Raw genomic sequence first — 19,800 nt, forward strand, 5'->3', positions numbered from 1 at the left:
CCCTATGCACAGGCTTGTATTCTTCCTGTGTTAGGTGAAGGTACTAAGAATGAACATGAGATATGTAAAGGGTTAGGGCTCTTTCACAAACTTGAATCTATATATTGGTTTGCAGTCTGCATTCCCTGAGAAATTCTCTGAACCAAGACCATGCTACAATATCTTTAAACAATTTTGTTCAATAGCCTCCCTTATCTGAAATCACTTCAAAAAGCTTTTTCTTCCAGTTTATATTGTCATAATTTTACAAATACTAATGAGCAGTTCTGCAGCAATTACTTTCACCCATAGTTCTTGAATAGTTTGACAAATGCCCATAATTAATGGGCCTGGCATCTTACTTGTAGATTATAATCTCCAAATAATTGCTGGGTTAATAGCTGAGTTTCAGGAAATTTCTTGTAATTGCCCTTTGTTCAGAATTTTAGCCATACTTATCTTAATTTAATGAACTTCTATAGGTCTTGTTGGCTCACTTCTCACAGCAAACTGTCCTAAGTCACTGGCCCTTGTTGTGGTGATTGATAAAAAGTCCATGAGGTTTCTTTAGTCCATACTGACACAGATGCACCACCTCAGGTGTGCTGAACAAATATTTCTGTGTCACTCACGAGTGGGTTCTCAGTGACAGAAATAAAAAAAAAAAATCCAAATGCAGTATTGTTTTCTTTGCTTATTCAAAATACTACTGTGTTCAGAACTTTGAACCTTCAAAATTCAGGTTAGATTTTTCAAATCTAAACTAACATCCCCGTTATTAAAAAACAAGTTTTAAAATATTTGTTCTCCTGATGTGTCTTCCTCCTGTCACCGAGAGTTTCTGCTGCTTTGAATGAGCTGCTCAACCTAAGAGCTCATTCCTTCAGTGCTTTTTTTCTCTTCTGTTCTCACACTTCTCTGAAAATGCTGACACACCACAATGCACAAGCCTTGTAACACTCTCTCTTTTCAGTCAGCTCCTTTGCTACCTAACAGCACACAAAGCTTCACTTCTCCTTGTGTTAATAACCCACAACGTTCTGCTGTCCAAGGACTGGGACCAGCTCTGTGAGCCACTCACCAAATTTGTGTGCCATTGCATCTGGCACTTCCCTGAGTTGTTTCCTGCACACTCAGGAAACTTGCTCCTGCTGTCAAGCAGTGCTCACCCCTGGGGTTTTTGCAAGGAAAAGGTTCTCCAACCAGAGGGTGGTTGGGCACTGGAACAGGCTCCCCAGGGAAGTGGTCACAGCCCCAAGCCTGACAGAGTTCAAGAAGCATTTGGACGCTTTCAGGCACATGGTGTGGTTTTGGGGTTGTCCTGTGCAGGGCCAAGAGTAGGACTCAGTGATCTGTGTGGGTCCCTTCCAACTCAGAATATTCTATGACTCTGTAATTCTAATTTCTGCTTCTTTTCCCAAATGCTTTTTGGCAAAAGCACTCCAGCCCCATGCAGGCAGAGCCACACCTACCTGCAGAGCAGAGCATGGTGCACAGATGGAAAACAGCCTTGTGTGCATCCAAAATCGATGGGAGAAACAGTGTAAGCCCCTAAGTCAGCAAGTGCTTTGTGATGCTCCTGGGAGCTGTTAGCCATCATGGAAGAGCAGTGTTCTGCAGGCAGTCTGCGTCAGCAATGCCGAGGAGAGCTCTCCCTTCCCACCCCGGTATCCCTGGGGAGCTCCATGGCACACCAAGGCTGAGCAGGGGCACTGAGCTGAGCAGCTCTGCAGAAGTAGCTGTGTCTCCCACCAGGAGCATCAAACAGGCTTGGAGCACCCGAGCATCCTTTGCTTGGTTGGATAACCTGACCTGCACAGCCTGTGGGGGAGTGGTGCACAGCAAGGTCACGTTTGGGCCACGTGAAACTCAAAACACAGGGTCTGTTCTTCCCTTGTGTGCCCTGTCATAGTGAAAAAAAAATGTGAGTTTATGTAATCACCAGTCAAGGCTGGTGATTGTGCTCTACAACTTCCTCGGCTACAGCTGCAGCCAAAGCAATGTTTCTCTTCAGCCTCCTTTTTCTACTCATCAGCAGAAATTTAAACCAGAATACGCCTTGATTAGATAAAGCTGTTCAGGATGAGTAAGAAGTTGTGAAGTTTGCTGGAGCAAAGTGGGAGAAACATGATTTCACATCACAGGGATGGATGTGCTAAAGCAGTGACGTGAAACCCCACAGAAGAGGGATTCCAGAGGTTATTTCTGGGTCATATGGAGTTAATGAGTGAATGTGTGAATGAACTAGAACGAAACAGCAAAGCAGGCTTCAGAGATGATTTTTGGGAGCTGCCTCCCCAGCTGAATGCACACCCTGCCTGAGATCTGCCCTCACCTGCCATGACTTTCTGTTTGGAAGTGCTGGTTAAACCCCACTTGCTTCTTTTCAGAGAAGTCTTTGGCTCACAATGAGTTTGGATTACTCAACCATGCTCCCCCAGGTAACCTGGAGAGGAGTAGGGAGATGCCAACTTTACACTGAAACCTGAAAAAAAAAAATGCTGGGAAAACTCCTATTTGGATGGGAATGCTGCTGTGGGGCAGTCAACACTGGGGTCTGCCTGGCCAGATTTTACCTCCCTCTTCCATCCAGCTTCATTATTCTCCTGCTTACTCTCAATGTTTTGGTCATTTATCCTCTGTTTCTCAATTAAGATTGGTTTCTTTCCTTTCCCCAGATGACAGCTATGCTGAAACCTTCCTTCAGAGTTTCTCACCCTCCAGATGAGAAAAACAGTGGTGCCTGAAGCCTTCAGGAGTCATCCTGCAAGGTTTCCCCCCAGAATCCTGCTTTAACAACTCAGGCACTGATAAGAGCACCAACAGCCACAATAGATTTCATTCCTGGCCCACAGGAAAAGAAAAAGGGGAAAATTCACAACACTCTGCTACAGAAATGGCTCATTCCCAGGCATGGGGAAGCATTTATTTGACCAAACATGGCTAACACTTATGTGAAAACAGAAGAAACAGAGCCTGTTTCCACACATGCACCATCTCGGGAACTGTAAAGTGCAGATAAGCAGTGTGATATAAGGCATTATATAGTCACCTCACCAATCTGTCCCCTAGAATGGATTTTGGTTTTAACTTTAAAAAGATGTTTTGTAGAAAATACTACAAGAGAACAAGAAGTATCAAGAGTAACAGGCATCCTTTCTCATCATTAGGTATTCCCCTACATGAAAAAATTTCTTCATCATTATCAAACTGATTCCACCCTTTTTCTGGTTTCCGTTTTGGAGAACCAAGAGTCTTAAGGATCTGGCCTTTGTTCTTCTTCACAGGAGGAGGCACCAAACATAACTGGCAGCAGGAGCAGTCTGTCTGTTGAAAACTTAGATAAATGTCTTCCTCAGAACGTCTTCCTGCTGCTGGTTGTGAAGGGTTCCAATGCCAACAGCTGGGGCTGGGAGGGGAGGTCTGCTCACAAGGTGGAGCTGAAATTGGAGTTGGGAGGAAATGATCAATGAAGCACAGGAACAGGGTTGCATCTTGAGGTCCTGATGCCATGGGGATATCTGCTGGCACGTATCACCAGCTGGAAGTAATGCAGGAAGTTGTCCTCCATCTCCCACAGGCCGTGGCTCAAAGGACATTATAGTGCATGATATGCCAGAGCAAATGGCAGCTTTGGATTCTTCTCCTACTCCAAGCATGCTGTTTCCTACCTGGGATCTTTCATTATCCTATCTACTTGGATTAAACACAGAGTAAAATAAGGCTCTAGTCTTGCCCATCACCAATGGTGCTATAAAGAGCAGAAGCAGCTTAAATTAGAACATGTATTTGGTTTAGGCATCAGGATTAGGTTTTTGTGTAAGCACCACAGAATTTTGCATTTAAGGAGAACTTTGAACTTCATAACACCTGTGGACATCTTACCTTAAGCCCCAGCTGCTTTTCAAACCGTGGTGACACAAAGGACCATGGACCCATGTTCTGTGGTTCTTCCTGACTCCAGATGAAGACTAAAGGAAGGATAAGGGTACATTACAAATGCACACATTTATCTTTTCAGCAGCTCAAAGAGGACAGTTTTTTCTTTTTTTAGCACGTCTACCTTTTTTGCCTTGGCACTACCTCTAAAATGAAGGCTTGCTAGATTGAATTCCCTTGCCAGTCCCAGCTTGCTGAATTCAAACCCAAAGTGTGTCCACCACAGGGGTACACTGTGTGTATATTCAGTTTTTCTACTGCTGTTTTCAAAAACTACTTAAAGGACTGGACTGCAAAGACCAGTGCAAAAAACATCCCAAATAGCTCACTCTGATTTTCAGTCCTACTTTTTGGAAGCAGAGAGACAATAGCAAAGAGACAAGTTCTTTTAGCACAAGACAAACATTTGCATTATCCCACTCCAGAAACACTTGGATGTACGAGGGGAAGAGCAAAGTGGAAAAAGCCATTACAGCTCTTTATCCTAAAAGGCAGGCAACAGATTCAGTTCAATACTTCAAAGACACCAGAAACACAAAGGTAAAAGTCTGGCTGACCTTTTGCTTGGCTGTATTTGCTCAACTCTTGCTGTAGAGCCTCCAGGGGGAAAGGACAGAGCTCCTCAAGTCTCAGAATAGCTGTGTTGTGCTGCTTCTCTCCCAGTGTCTCTCTTTGCTTCACCAGAGCATAGTAATGCTTTCCAGAACACAGCACCACTTGGGTGACACTGAACAAAACCAAGAATGTTTCCAAGTTCAGGGTTTTACAGAAACTCGATGCAGAACAGCTTCACACTTCCAACAAATACAACCAGCCAAACTTCAAAGACAACTTTATGAAGCTGAATTGCTTCCCTAGACCATCATTTCAAAGAATTGACTTCCATTGCCTCCCACTCCCCTTCAACCTTCTCACTCTCTACAGCTGCCTAGAAGGAGGTTGTAGACAGGTGGAGTTACTTCTGCCAAGCAACACACAACAGGACAAGAGGAAATGGCCTCAAGTTGCATCAGAGGAGGTTTAGATTGGATATCAGGAAAAACTTCTTCACTGAAAGGATCAAGCACAGGAACAGGCTGCCCAGGGAAGCAGTGGAATCACCATCCCTGGAGGTATTTAAAAGTCTAAATGTGACACTTGGGGACATGGTTTAGTCATGGACTTGGCAGTGCTGGGTTAAAGTTTGGACTTCATGATCTTGAGGGTCTTTTCCAACATAAATGAATCTATAATTTGTGTAACAGCTGCTCCCAGTGACTGTCAGCCAAGAAACATGGTGCAGAATAGTGCCCATCAGGTAAGTAACTGCAGGTACAACCTCCCTGTGGGGGCAAGGGCCACCTGCCTGAACACCTCACTGTTTTGCAGACAGGTATGGTAACTACCAACAATTACCAGAAGAAAAGGAGAGGAACAAGTAAAACTAAGTCACCAACTACAAAAAAGCATTTGTCCCCCAAAGTCACCTCTTTCCTACCACTTCAAATTTGAGGTGTTAGGTAGGAGAAAGGGACAGGACATCCCTTCTGAGCTTCTCCTCTAAGCAAGTAAAGCTACCTTTTAGGATCTACTGAGGAATCACCAATGACAGGCTTGAATGTTGTCCCTGGGGCCATTTCTTCAAAACTTGATACAGCAGCCTGCATGAGAAAGAGCTGGAAGTTACCAAGTCTTGCTACCTTTCCCTTAGGCCAGAGTCAGAAAGAATACTGAGACAGGGTTTTGGTAAGTACAAAATATAGCCTTCCCTCCCCCTCCTATTCCCATTCCCAATCCCAACGAAAGGTGGAATGATAAGCTTCCCAAGAATACTGTCAGACCTAGAATCAACCCTACTTCTAGCTCACCTCCACTCAGCTTTAACCCTCAATCCATTCAGTCCCAAACAGGAAAAATCCCACTGATTTGACCCTAAAGCAGAGATCAGAGAACACAGAAAAACAACAAAAAGAAAGGGGAAGAGAACACAAAAGAGTAGGAAGAAGAGAATCAAAAAACCCAAAAAACCAGAAAAGGTATTTTTCAGCTTACTGGGAGCCTGAGTAACACTTTGGGAGATGCAACAATGAGAGGTTTCCTGAAGTTTCGGACCATTTGCCTCCGGAGTAAATGGAAATACTGTGCTGGGGTGGTGGGATGGACAACTGACATGTTGACCTGGTCCCCATCAACTCCCTCTTCTGAGCTGTCACACATCTGTACAGGGGGGACATAGCAATGCCAAAGAAAGCAGTGAGACAAATATGCAAGAAAAAAATCCAGGCACACAAGACACACAGACCTGTATAGGAAGAGGTGAACAAATATCCCAATTCAGATGATTGCAAGGGAAGAACTTCAGAGAAGAAATGGCTTTAGCATTCAACTGGTAAGATTACATCTGAATGCCTCCTTCTAGCACACTGCAACCAGGCCATGACAGATTTTTTAACAGGTCACGACTTCTTCATGAGAGTGGCAGCATCTCTCTAAAATGCTCCAACCCTCTTCCTTTACTTAGATGAAACAGCTTTCATTTACTTACTACAGTCACAGGGGGACAACAATGATTTTAAGGTGGTTTTTTTTAAAATGTGCCACAGATTCACTGTTATTTAATAGTGTGCAGCCTTCTGTTTGTATGATCTGTGTTTAGAGGACAGATGCAACAGGAACCACAAGCACTTATCACAAGGTTCCATCACAGTCTTGCACCAGAGCAGGTACACCAGGAATCCCTGCTTTGCATTTCTGCAGCACAACTCCCAGAGCACTGACTGCCAGTGCTGTGCTGGGGGACATGTGACCCCAAAAGGGGTGGTGGGTACCTGCAAGAACCGTTCCATCCTGCAGGACGAGTGCTCAGGGCCTGCACCATCATAGCCATGGGGAAGAAGAATTACTATCCCACTCTGCAGAAGCCATTTGGCCTCACCTGGAAACACAGAATGAGGAGGAAGGGAAGAATGATTTCCACAGAACACATTACTTTGCAGAAACTACTCAGCAAAAAAGACTAGCTGATTTTCGCATCATTAAATACAAGCCTGAAACATGCTGCTGGCATGCTGGATCTTCTAAAAATGTGCATAGTACAAATGATTCATTTTTACATATATTATCTCCTCGTACACTTACCTCCAGAGATGAAAGTGTCAAATATTATCTGGGCTCCATTAAAGAAGTCTCCAAACTGAGCTTCCCAAATTGGCAGTAACTTGGGGCTCTCAATGCTCATTCCATATTCAAAACCAAGCACAGCTTCTTCAGACAAGGGACTGTTACTCACCTAACAAAAGGAAATTGTTGGGAGGGGCAGGCAAGGAAGAAGACAACCCAGGGTTAAGAACCCTCAGAACCAGGCACTTCAGTGTGGGGCACACTGAGGACGTGCACTGCTAAAGGCAACTGATGGTCACCTCTGTTTTGCTTTTGGCTGAAGACAAAGAATAATACCTGATCTCTCAAAGAAAAGCAAAACCCCTTGTTAAAGTTGTCGTTTGTAACTACAAAGAACAGGAGTGCCCTGACAGTTGTCTTGTCCCTGTATCTGGTGTTTGCCAGAACATACAAGCTACCTACATGTATCCCAGCAGCCTTAAAACGTGCATTGCTTCAGCACAACAGGAAGAAGGTGGTCTTGTGGACCACAGAACCCACCTCTAGGAAACCTTTCTGGTCTGGGGACATGTGATTCAGAGGAATGTAGGTGTCATCTGTCTCTTGGCAAACCAACATCGCGTGTCGTTGGCTGAAGGTTCCTCTGCCAACATCTTGTCCACTTAGTCTGATATTAAACCCTTGCCAAGCAATAAAGAAAACACTGAATTAGCAAGTCATGTAAAAAGGAAACATGCGAAACAACTCTCCAAGTCCAAAATATTACATCTCTTGTTCTGTCTCTTCTTGCATTTCTCTCATTAGCAACATCAAATCTGAGATTAAATTCTTAACCCGCAGCAGCTCCAACTCACAAGGACAGAGATGCTCTGACATTTCTCTTCTCTCCTCCCTGCAGCCAAGAATCATTTTGGGGTACATGGTTCAATTTACTGAAGCAAACTGCAAAAAACATGCATTCTGCATCACAGGCAAATGGAGATAATGAATTCAGGCAAGAGAGGAGGGAAAAGAAACAGTAGCATAAAGCAGTGTACGTGGGAGCCCCACTGATTTCAGGTGCATTGCTCACATGCTTAGCTCTATGCACAAATATTTTTGGGGAGTGATAGAAAGCAACAATTCTTTGAAGACATTTAGGACTTAATCTACAAATATTAGTGACATACAGGATTCATAATTACCTTCTCCTGCAAATTTTCAAATTTATACATATCAATCTTTTTACTTAGAAACACCTAACAGGTCTAATGTTATCTTTTATTGACATTAAAGCAAAAGTATTTTATTGTCTGCTGTCACCTCTTACCTTGGCTCAGCAGAGAACCAAATGCTAAAGTTTCAGCTGTTGCCCAGTCCAGCTTTCTTCCTTCCTCCATTTTTTGAACTCTTGACTAAACAAGTAAAGAACAAGGAAAAGTTACTATTTTGCCTTTTTTCATCTGTAGCTCTTTCGGTGGCACAGACCAATAACAGAAGCTAGGAAAAAAATATGGAGAGAAATGCTACATTCCTGCAGCCAGCTTAGGTTGGACTGGAATACACAGTCTTATTTAAGCACATCCTGAAGGTTGCCTGAGGGCCACAAAACCATGGATGATCCACGTGTTCACCTACCAGTCAACAAACTGGACTGACAAATTAATCTTAGTCTGAAAATATAAAATCACAGCAGAGAGTGTAGTCTTGACAGAATTTTGAGTCTGTCTGGTTAGCAATGATGAAAGATGACGGGTGTAAGTATTTCAGTCTCCAGAACTCGTCCCTGTTCTGGCCTGCAGAACTGCAGACAAATGATCACACCCAGCTGTGAAATTCTTGCCTTGGGCTGGGAAGACAAGAACATCAGCCTTCTGAAATAATCAACTCACAGCCTCTCACAGCTGCCAACCAGACACCTGCACATGCTCATCATTCATCAGAGGGAAACATTCACAACCCCAAACCAAGCCAAACCAAACACAAACTTAGGAGCTATCAAACCCTGGCTGTCAAACTCGGCCACGTGTTGTCTGATGTTTATATATATAAACCATAAAACACTCACTACTGGCTGTGGAAACTGTGTACACGATTACCAGGTTCCTGACTCATTCTCTCACAAAATACTGATTCTAATCATAAAGTATATAAAACTTAGTCATTTATCATACCAGTTTCTATTAGTTGTAAGAATAATAAACTATTTTCTATAAGTTTTTTTCTTCATTGCAACAAATCATTGTTGAAATAACAAAATAATGTATATGGTCAGATCTGGGAGGAGAAGACACGTCTTTCTTCAAACCTGGAGAAAAAATGGCATAATCCAAGCCTTGAAACAGTGAGCTGGTTTTTTTCCTAGAGAATACCATGCTACTCTCTAACTGGCAGTCTTACTGTGTTCAGATTTTTCCTGTAACAGGCCGTACCTCTGAGCAATGGGACCAGAAACATCACCACCCTCTACTGACCTGCGCGTAGGTCTTCAGGAGGTGGCTGTGCATCTGGAGCTCTTCGGGCACCTCCACAGACTTGGCTCCAATGAACTGCAGCAGTGGCACAGGCATCCCTGTGTCCCAGGTGGTGATTTTAGCAGAAGGCTCCACGAAGCCTTCCCAGTGAGCCTGCAGGTTGGTGGCAGGTGGGCTGTACGACGTCATGTTGGCAAGGTGGTCGTTGAGTTTGGAAAAGTACGTCGTCTTCATCTCGGACACTTCAGCCTCAGTCATGAGCCCAGCAGCTGTCAAGTGCTCTGCATACGTGTCCGGGATACTCTTACGGGATCTGTCAGGGAGGGAATCAAACCCCATAGAGATGAAATCTGAAAACACTGTCAAAGAACAAGAAAATACCACCTTACTACAGCCAGGTACCGTGGAAAACTAAAATAAATGGTGTCCTGGTGCATTACAGTCATTTGCATCAAGTCTGCTTTCCTGGGATTTTCAGAAAGATAACAGTTCTCTTGGATATGTGTTTTACAGTCTTTTATTTAAAAAATAAAAAAAAAAGGTGCCTAGAGTTGGCAGTTACAGGTAAAAACGAGTCCAATATCCTTCCGTGTTACCATGCATATTTTCTTCAGAGAAATTCACACTAGGACTCCAGCATTAGATGAGAATCAAGCCATCCATTCTATAAATGCTTTGCCTAAACCACCAGAATTCGCAGGCCAGTAAATTTTTGTGTATTTTGCTTTGGGGATAAGGATGGGATCTGAATACATTTAAATGCTCATGAAGATGAGTCCCAGCAGGACCAGGCAAAGACAAGACAAACATCACACTGGCTTCCTGCCCATTCTCCCACATTATCCACGCTTCCCCTTGGCACCCAGAAGACAACTTTGCCTCCTGATTACTAATGGTCACGAATTTGAAATCCAAGAGCTGTGTGCTCCAAGAGGCATATTTAAGAGCCAACACTAGTGATTACCCCCATTAACATCTCATTATCAGAGTCACACCTCAGTCAAGGGCTGCTGACAGTGTAGCTGCACTTACATGAAGACCTGTCCATATGGTGGAGGATCTTAATTACACAGAAACTTCTGCTGCAGCAGCAATACTGAGTTGGTGTAGACCCAAGCACATTTTGGGTTCCCCATGAGGTGGTGGAACCCTCCCTTACCTGATGATTTTGTACATGCAGGGGTTGGTGAAGAAGGGCTCATCCAGCTCGTTGTGGCCCCACTGCCTGTAGCACAGCAAGTCTACGATGACGTCCCTGCGGAACTGGCGCTGGTACTCGACGGCCAGGCGTGTGGCACGGACAACTTCTTCAGGATCATCCCCATTCACGTGGATAACTGCACACCCAATGATCTTACCTGCCCAGGGATTCAGAACATAACAGTAATCACACAAAACCCCTTCCAGAGAAAACAGACACCTACTCTGCTGAAATTACAGACAACTCATGTGAAGTGAACGTAACACCAAATGAACAACAGATTATCTTTGTGATGGGAGCTGGGGTAAGGAGAGGAGTCTTCCCTGAGAGACAGTACAATTAGCCCAACCTCTTGTATTTGTGACAGTTTAAACACAACTTCTTCACAAGCACTAAATTCCCAGAGGACTTTCTATACACAGTTCCTGAATGTTATGGATCTGAAAGTCTGCAGAGAATGGGAGAGAACTATTTGATCGCTCCTCTTTCAAACAAAAATTAAATTTTATTTCCTTCCTATCCTATCACTACTGCGATTTCATACAGGCCAGAAACAACCTTCTCCCTTGTCCCCTGTTCCAGAGAGGTTTCTTCATTAAAGAAAACACTGCAAAATTCAAATGTATCAACACCTTCCCTTGTATGACAATTTGGCTGCAAATCCTCCCAGCAACAGTGCTCCCCCTGTACTTTATATGCCCAAATTCTGGGAAATTAAGATATTTCAGCCATTCCTGACCTGTGTCAAGTTTCCCTCCTCAGTGAAATCCTGAAAGTCAAATGGTAACATCTTCCCTACCTCACTGACAGGTAAGAAGAAAGGAAAATTGAGGATGGAGGAAAAAAACCCAACAACCAACAAAACCCATAAGACAAAACCAGCCCAGGGAAAAGTAGTAATAACATATGCTATCTACCTTACCAGATTAATGAATCTACCTGTTTGGTTTGATGAAACCATAAAACAAACACAAATACTTAATGTTAAGTCTTAGAAACATACGAAAGTATATTTTTAGTTATAAGTGACATACACAAGAGAATTTACTACTAAGTCTCTAATCCTACTGATAATATATCTGTTTATCACTAAGAAAGATCAGTCCAAAACAAAAGACTTCTAGTTTAAGCTTAGAAAGGTCTTGAGCCTCATCTTTCCATTAAAAGCTCAACGAGCTCACCTGACAACAAGCACAACAGAAAAATGAAGGAGTATCTGACCTATAAATCTTGCTCAGAAAACACACTGGGGTGATTTTGATGAAATTTAACAAGATGTATTTAAAATACACACTCCATCGCAACACTTTTTTGAAAGCTGTCAATGACATGACAGAAATTAAACGAGTTACAGAGACTTCACAGTAATCTTGCAAATATTTCATAACATCCCGTGAAAATGTGATCAGGTTTTCCCTTGGTGTTTAGTCTTTGCCATAAGGCAGATGGGGGAGGGCATATTTTTAGCATCTGAATTGTTGCCAGTAGGAGGAAATAATCGATAATAATTTTAATTTCTACACTATCATGAAACTGGAGCTATATTAGCACAACTCCCCAGAGTTGATAGGGACTTGCTATAAAAAGCCCACAGCACAGCACATATCCACACTGAAGTTAAAAATCCTTTCTGACACAACAGACAATTCTCCTCCTGATTCAGCTCCACATACCAATGTCACTGCAGTACAGGGACGACCTTCCTCGCTCTGGAGGAGTGGTATAGCCCAGCTGGTTATTAACTATCAAGTGGATGCTCCCACCAACTCTGAAATGTGGTAGATTAGAGAGGGTCAGTGTTTCAGGAACAATCCCTTGCCCAGAGAAAGCAGCGTCGCCATGAACCTACATTAGGGAAGAAGATGGAAAAGTCTCATTAGGAAATACTGGAGGAACAGCAAAATCAAAACTGTAACTCATTAAGCAACACCTTTAAATTGAGTACATGGAACAGATACTGTTCCAGCTGGACCCACTTCTTAAAACCTTTCAGACTACTGTTTTCATGATTTGAGACTTTATATTACCTTATCACTAACAAAAGGCCATAGCAGCCAACGTGCATACATGACTGCCTGATGTAATTCCTACCTAGAACTGACTTATAAACTCCTAAAACTAACCCACCAGTGTCCAGGAGACTGCAAGTGTCCTGGCTATGGCAAAGCTGCAGCAGTCAGCAGCAAGTCCCTGACCCCTGAACAAATTCAGCACTCTTTGCTGAATTTGGGTGAACTGGGACTTATGCATACTCCTACCTCACCAAACAAAGACAAGAACAGACACAACAGGAAAAAAACAAGAGGAAAATTAACTGAAGCACTCAAAAGCAAATAAAAGCTTTCAGAAGGAAATAAAACCTAAATTCTTAGCTACATTTCAAAATAGGAATAGCAAATAAATGTTGCAAATAAAAAAATACTTTGGAAGGGGAGGGGAGTCCACTGTGATGTCCAAACCAGATTTCCAAAAAGGCTAGAGATACCAGCATGAGTATCATTTAGCATTCCAGTGTTTCAAAACTAGAGATAGTTCTCCATTGATGAATATGATCACAGCTTCCTCAGAATGCAGACTCAGTCCTTTGCAGATCAAAGTCCCTATGCAAATCTATGTACCTTCTTATGGACAGTTCTACCTTCTAGCTATGGGATAGTGATGTCAAGCCTCAGGAGACTTTTGAGGTGCAAGTACAGCTGCAAGACAGTAGAGGTGCAAACAGTGAAATGGCAGCACTGGGTTTTATACAGTTCTGATACAGTTTTTAAGAGGTATCACAGAAAAACAAAGGTAACTACTGCAAGAGAGACAACCCAGTACCCCCACTCTATCCCTTGCCATGCTACACTTGCTCCTGAAGTGCTGGGGTTTCACTTTTCCTTCCTGGTTTCTTCTGCTGCCTAAGAAGGCCATGTATCTCAGTGATGGCATTTGAGTGAAGACCCTAAAACATCTGAGAGAACTTTATGGCCTCCAGCACATCCTAGTAAAACCTAGAGTGTGGCTATACAAGCCTCTTCATATCATCTCAAACCCCAGAGGATCCAATTCATGTGGTGCAGGTAGGATTTTCCTCACTCTACCAGAAAGATGGAGACAGTTTTTGCTAGGACAGTCTTTTTTTTCTGGGCTGCATTAGCAAAAGACATAAAAGCAAGGTCACCATTGAGTTTAATTCATTAAACAGTGACCCTGACAGCAGAATGTCAAATTTGAAATTTCTTTCTGGGAGATCTTATTCTCAAATTTCAGTTCAAATCATAAACATCAGTAGTTGCCTGATGCCCAGGAAGTAGAGTTAAGGTATGTGAGGTGAAAAATAAGCCACTCTCAGCAGAGATGGGCAATTAAACACTGCAGAGGTTTCCATGCAGAAGAGTTTTATAGTCCTCATATATTCTAAGCACACTGAATTTCCAAAAAAATTTAAATGCAAAAGTAGTCTGTGAGGAAAGGCACACATGGCTCCCAATGCAGAGTATTATTTTAAAAAAGGGAGATATCAGAAGCAGTTCTTCAGAAATCTTAGAGGTGCAGTTGCTTAAATGCCAGTATCATCACATATGGCACCTGGAAATCTTCCTTGCCCTCCTCTTTCCCCATAAAGAGGATCCCAGTACTTGTCATTATACATGAAATCAGTGTTTTTTTGATATTTCTATATACACTTCTGTTCACATTCTAGTCCAGCAAGTCTTACAAAGATCAGTTAGGAATTGTGAGCAAAATACCTGCAGGCAAATAACTTTGTCCCCAGGCTGTGCAGAGCTGTCTGGGGAGTAATCTCCATCGAGCAGGGTCTGCTGCCTCCCCCGTGTCTTGCCCACAGCCACTGGATTGATGGCTTCCAAATGTGAGGGGTTGGGCAGCAAGGTGACGTGCACAGGCCTGTGGGCACCAAAGTCGAGGTCTACAGAAGATGTCAGGTGGGAGAGAACATCCCCAATGGCTGCTGAAGTCTCTGGGAACTCACTCAGACCACGCATCTTACGGAACATGAGCTGCATGGAAACAGATTTGGTCAAAACCCTTTTCTGATTCACTGACACGGTGAAAGAAAAGCATTTACTGAACCCTATGCTCTCCTTCTCCTGAAATTACAAGGATGCTTCTGATAACAGCACAGAAAGCCCTGCATTAGAGTGCTTTTTACAGCCTCCTGTGGACAGTTGGCTGAAGTGCTGACAGGAGGGCAAAACACTCTCACACAGGTTAACTTTTATTGCTCCAGCACTTAGAACACGACGAACTTTTGGGGGTTTATTTCACCACAAATAAACCAGGCATCAAGCAACTGCTCCTGAGATTATGAACCTCTTACCTCGGGTGGAAGCTGAAGCAGACCTGTGAGGAGATTAAGCCTTCCCCGGTGAGGCATTCCAATAACCACATCCGTCACTCCGCTGTACGCACACATCTTGAACAGCTCGTGGAAGAAGCCCATCATGCTCTCTGCCCCCTCGCCGCCGTAGCGCTTCACTGTGGCAAACTTGGTGGCTAAGAAGTGATCAAACTCCTGTGGAAAACAGGACAACTTCAGTGTTAGGCTATTTTAAGCAGCAGTCTTCTGTTTAGGGTTTAGGTTTGTATCCTTAAGGCACACAAAGCTAAAAACGCCCCTTCAAAGTCTCGGCTCACTCTCCACCCACACAGTCTGAGACCAGAAGCTATGATGACTATAAGAAATCAGCTCTTATCTCCTCCTAAGCAGAAAAATGTTGGGTTGAGGACCAAACTCTCTCTGTCTAACATGGAAGGATATGTATGAAGAACTGTAGCACCAGAAAAATTTACAAATTACATAACAGTTTACCTGTTTTAGGTGGAAATTAAGGAATAGTGTTGTTTTACAGTATAAAACATAACTATCTTGAGATACAAAGTGCTAAAGAAGCACAGTGTTTCACTTTGATTTATATTTGGCACAGTCCTTAGTACACAGATTAGAATGCTTGAGAGAAGAAAAATAAATGAATCTGTATTTATTTCATTTTCTTCTCACTCCATTCACCTGTGCCTAGACAGCTCTCATAAGTGACCAAGTTTTGGAAGCACTGGAAGTTTACTTAGTGTTTTGCAGAAGACTGAAAATAAATGAAGTCTGTAACTGAGAAGACAGATCCACACCCAAAAATCAGAGCCAACTGCTGAACACTCTCTAGTTAAGCAACATTCAGTTCTAAGGAATAAATGATACAAAATTATTCACTCATAAAAGCAGTTTTTCTGTCAGGGTTAAATTCTACACTCTTAGTATAGTTCTGGTCATACTGAAATCAAAATAGGGTCCCAATATCAACCTCTTGTGTCACTGTCAAATTCCTATAACTTCCAAAGAGGCAACAAAATACAAAATGGGCCATATACTTCTATTTAGTCATTGGTAAATATTACATTTAACACTCCTTCCACTTGGAAAACTGGAAACAGGGACAGTTTCACAGATCCTGCTCTTCTACCTTTCCAACCTTCACCGATCCTGCTCTTCTACCTTTCCATCCTTCTGGATAGCATGGGAAGAAAAGGGGAAAAAATTAAAATTTTTCACAGGACAGAAGTATTGGAATCAATTTTCTCTAAACATTTTTAAAGTACATAAGTATTTCATTTCCTCACAGAATGCACTGAACAAAGGTTCCTTCCTGAAAAGCAAATTTGTCAGTGTTCTATCATAACACCTCAGTCCAGCTGTGATTTCTTGTCCCAAAACCTTGAGAGATACCACACTTTAAAGCCAGTAAAACAGATCAGCACTGGAACACAAGATTTCACAGAGCTCTGCCCAGCCTTGTGTTCCCATCAGTAACATTTCAGTGAGCTGTCAGATCATTAGCCTCAGACTCTCACTTTTGAAGACTGATTACTCATGGGTTTGTACAAACCAAAATACTGCTCTTTGTTTCAATAATGGCTGCCAAGTAAATTCAGCAACAAACTCCAGTGAGATTGCTGCATTTGTGTACTGCAAAACCTTGTACCTCTTCCTCTTGCACACTGTCAAAGCCTTTCAGGATAGTGATTGTTCTTTTCCTGCATGAATATAGTCCAGAGCAGTAAAGGATCCGTGACAAGATTCCACGATTCTATTACAATCCAGCAATGGGGAACAAGGTACCTGGGACTCCAGCATCAGTTTGCACAAATGCTTTTTCTCTTCAGGTGTAAATGCTTCTTGCTTTAGCTCTTCAAACCTTTTAGCAAACCATTCCCTCTCCTCCAAAGTTGGAAGCTGGCTTGTTTCTATGGAAATATGCCCGCAGTATATATGGTCAAGGTAAGCCAACACATCCTCTAGGGAAGATTCTTCTTTTCCCATGTTTAGAAGTCCTGGTGGCAAATAAATGTTATTAGTCACTTTGGGGGAGGAAGGGGAAGCACTAAAGCATGTTTTGGAGAAAACAGAGCATGGAGAGAGACCCTCCTTTGTTCAAGGTCACAGCAACAGTCTAAGAGAGACAAGAAAAGACAAGTCTTGATTTCTGCCCCTGTACTTTGACAGCTTCACTACACTGTTAAGTATGTAAATCATCAAAGTAACAAGACATTAATGTTTAACATCAGTAACTGTAAGAACAAGTACAATTTTTCCTGATTTCCAAAGATGTTAGAAGGCAGCCACTCGTTGCACTGTGATTTCTGCAACAGACATAAGCAGGCCGAAGTTGACAATTTCTCATCCAAAAGTTCATTACTGATTGAACCACCATTCAATATCTGGCTTTTCCAGAGCCCACAGCCTCCCAGTAAACCACCCACGAACAGAACTCACTGTGAGCAGGCTGTGGACTTACCTGTAGTAACGAGAGGCCCTTGAAGAACTTCAGCCAGCTGTTGGATTTCAGGTACCATGTTCATAACAGCCTGGCCAGCAAACAGGGGGTTTATTTTGGCTGCTTTGTGGCCGTGTTCAGCGTATGCAGTTATTAAACGAGCCAGAGCATGGTCAACTGAGAGCAAAAAGAAAGCAGAACAGCATCACACATGTGCTCACATTTAATCCACTTACAGCACCAACACAGGAATGTTTTGTCCACTGGCAACTATCAAGGTTCTGGCTGGAAAGAGAGTATCTAAGCAGTTGGTTTCACCTTATCACCCTACAGGACGTCCATCAGCAAACTGTTCAGTCTGCTCACCCATTCAGTTTTCCAGCCAGTACGCTCTAGATTTTCCCCATGGCTCCCCTCATGAGTTAGGCTCCTGTAAACACATTCAGAACTACTTCACTTTGCTTCAAACCTCTTTACAACAGGTGCCTCCAACTTGAGAACAGCACATCACCAGCACACAAAGTATTATTTCCTAAGCCAACTCAATCATATCACTTATGTTCCCCTGTTCCTTGCTGGAATGACAGGAGGATTGGGTCTTAACAATAATTCAGGTCCCATGACTTCAGAAAAAAAGGCTGTTTCTGCAGGAGCCAAGAGGATGCACTGAGCCAAATGTGGTAAAAATTATCACCACAGGCAAACGAGCAGCTGAAAGGTCACACACACACCTTACTGTCACTGAGCACAGACCACAGGCCAGGCTGATAAACTGCACTCAATAAAATACACTGCAAGCAGAATCTGCTACAAATTAATTATATGAACCAGTTTATAATCCATTCCTAGTGTGGAGGGGCTTTTCATCTTGATAAAGTGCTGACAGTATTCAAGTCTGAAAGCTTTCATTTTCCAAAACAATGAACTTCTGAGACCATTTCACTAATTTATTTCTCTGACATTTGTGTTTCCATTGCTGACATTCTGCTCCATCCACTATGTTCATAAAGTCAGCCCATTCAAAACAGGCCCTTTTCTGTAGTGGGTTCTGCAAGGGGGACATAACCCAGAGCATAACTCTAACATTTCCCACAATGCTCTCAGCAAGAAAGCCATTTAAAATGTAATGTAGAAATATGTTAACTATTAACAAGGAGGATACTTTGTGACAGGACTTGGTGTCCCTGAGCTACGAACCTGTTTCACTCCTGCTTCTGTCCAACAGGCTTAATTCACAAAAATCCTAGAATCATTATGTTTGGAAGGGACCTCTGGAGATCATCCAGTCCAGCCCCACTGCTAAGGCAGGTCACCTGGAGCAGGTGATACAGGAACGCATCCAGGTGGGTTTGGAATGTCTCCAGAGAAGGAGACATTCTCCTCCCTGGGCAGCCTGTTCCAGTGCTCTGCCACCCTCCACGGACAGAAGTTCTTCCTGATGTTGAGGTGGAACATCTTGTGTTTTAGTTTATGACCATTGCTCCTCGTCCTGTTGCTGGGCACCACTGAAAAGATTCTGGCACCATCCTCCTGGCACTCGACTTGGAAATATTTCTGTGTATTGATGAGATCCCCTCTCAGTGTTCTCCAGACTAAACAAGCCCAGCTCCGGCAGTGTCTCCTCATCAGAGAGATGTTCCAGACCCCCCATCAGCTTTGTGGACCCTCTCCAGCAGCTCCTTGTCTCTCTTGTCCTGTGGAGCCCATTCCTACCGAAGTCTCCCACCTTGTTATCGCAGGGACCACACTCCTGCCTCGGAGAGTTTTGTGCATTTGAAATCATATGTCTGCACTGTATTTCTCCAACTTGAGAAGTTTCCAACTTATTTCTGAGTTAAAATCATCACAGTTACCGCTGTGGGAGAGAGTTACCTGCATTGGTAACCATATGGCCAGTTCAAGCACCGTAATACAAAAGGAAAACGACAAGAGCGGGGCAGAGGTACTTCTAGGGCAGCAAAACTGAAGCAACTTCGAACCGCTGAAGTAACTCCAGCAGCTGGTGCTGCCGGTGGCGCGGGGCCAGGCACCACAAGCTTCCCGACCAAGGGCTCTGGGAGCGAGCGGGACCCGCCGGGACCCCGCGGGGACGGGAGGCGGCGGGGACAACACACGGAGCCCCTCAGCACGACCCCTCACGGCCCGCGGTCCCCGCTGCAGGGCAGCCCCCGCCGCCCAGCGCAGCCCAGCCCAGCCCAGCGCCGGGGGTGTCCCACCTGCTCTGCCGGCTCCGCGGGGCTCCGCCGCCCGCCGCGCCGCCGCCTTGCCGGGTTTGTAGCCGTAGACGCCGCGCTCGGTGCGGTACCAGCGCTGCGGGCCGGGCGGGCGCAGAGCGCGGCGCAGGGCGCGGGCCCCCCCC

General features: G+C 43.8%; 1 protein-coding gene across 1 annotated transcript; it reads right to left on the bottom strand.

Moving 5' to 3' along the window:
- Positions 1-2,865: 2,865 nt before the first annotated feature.
- On the bottom strand, positions 2,866-19,796 carry DHTKD1 (dehydrogenase E1 and transketolase domain containing 1; the record flags this gene model as incomplete). The annotated part of the gene is made up of 17 exons (XM_027640029.1): positions 2,866-3,419; positions 3,865-3,950; positions 4,476-4,645; positions 5,476-5,558; positions 5,950-6,114; positions 6,726-6,832; positions 7,036-7,186; positions 7,558-7,697; positions 8,327-8,411; positions 9,471-9,783; positions 10,630-10,828; positions 12,345-12,516; positions 14,403-14,672; positions 14,993-15,187; positions 16,787-16,998; positions 17,463-17,618; positions 19,658-19,796. Coding segments are annotated over 17 exons (2,745 nt in total), but the record flags the coding sequence as incomplete, so codon positions are not given.
- Between the last annotated feature and the right edge of the window lie 4 nt (positions 19,797-19,800).

The sequence above is a fragment of the Corapipo altera genome, unplaced genomic scaffold, assembly GCF_003945725.1.
Source record: "Corapipo altera isolate COAL_440 unplaced genomic scaffold, ASM394572v1 1b, whole genome shotgun sequence".
Taxonomy (NCBI): Eukaryota; Metazoa; Chordata; class Aves; order Passeriformes; family Pipridae; genus Corapipo; species Corapipo altera.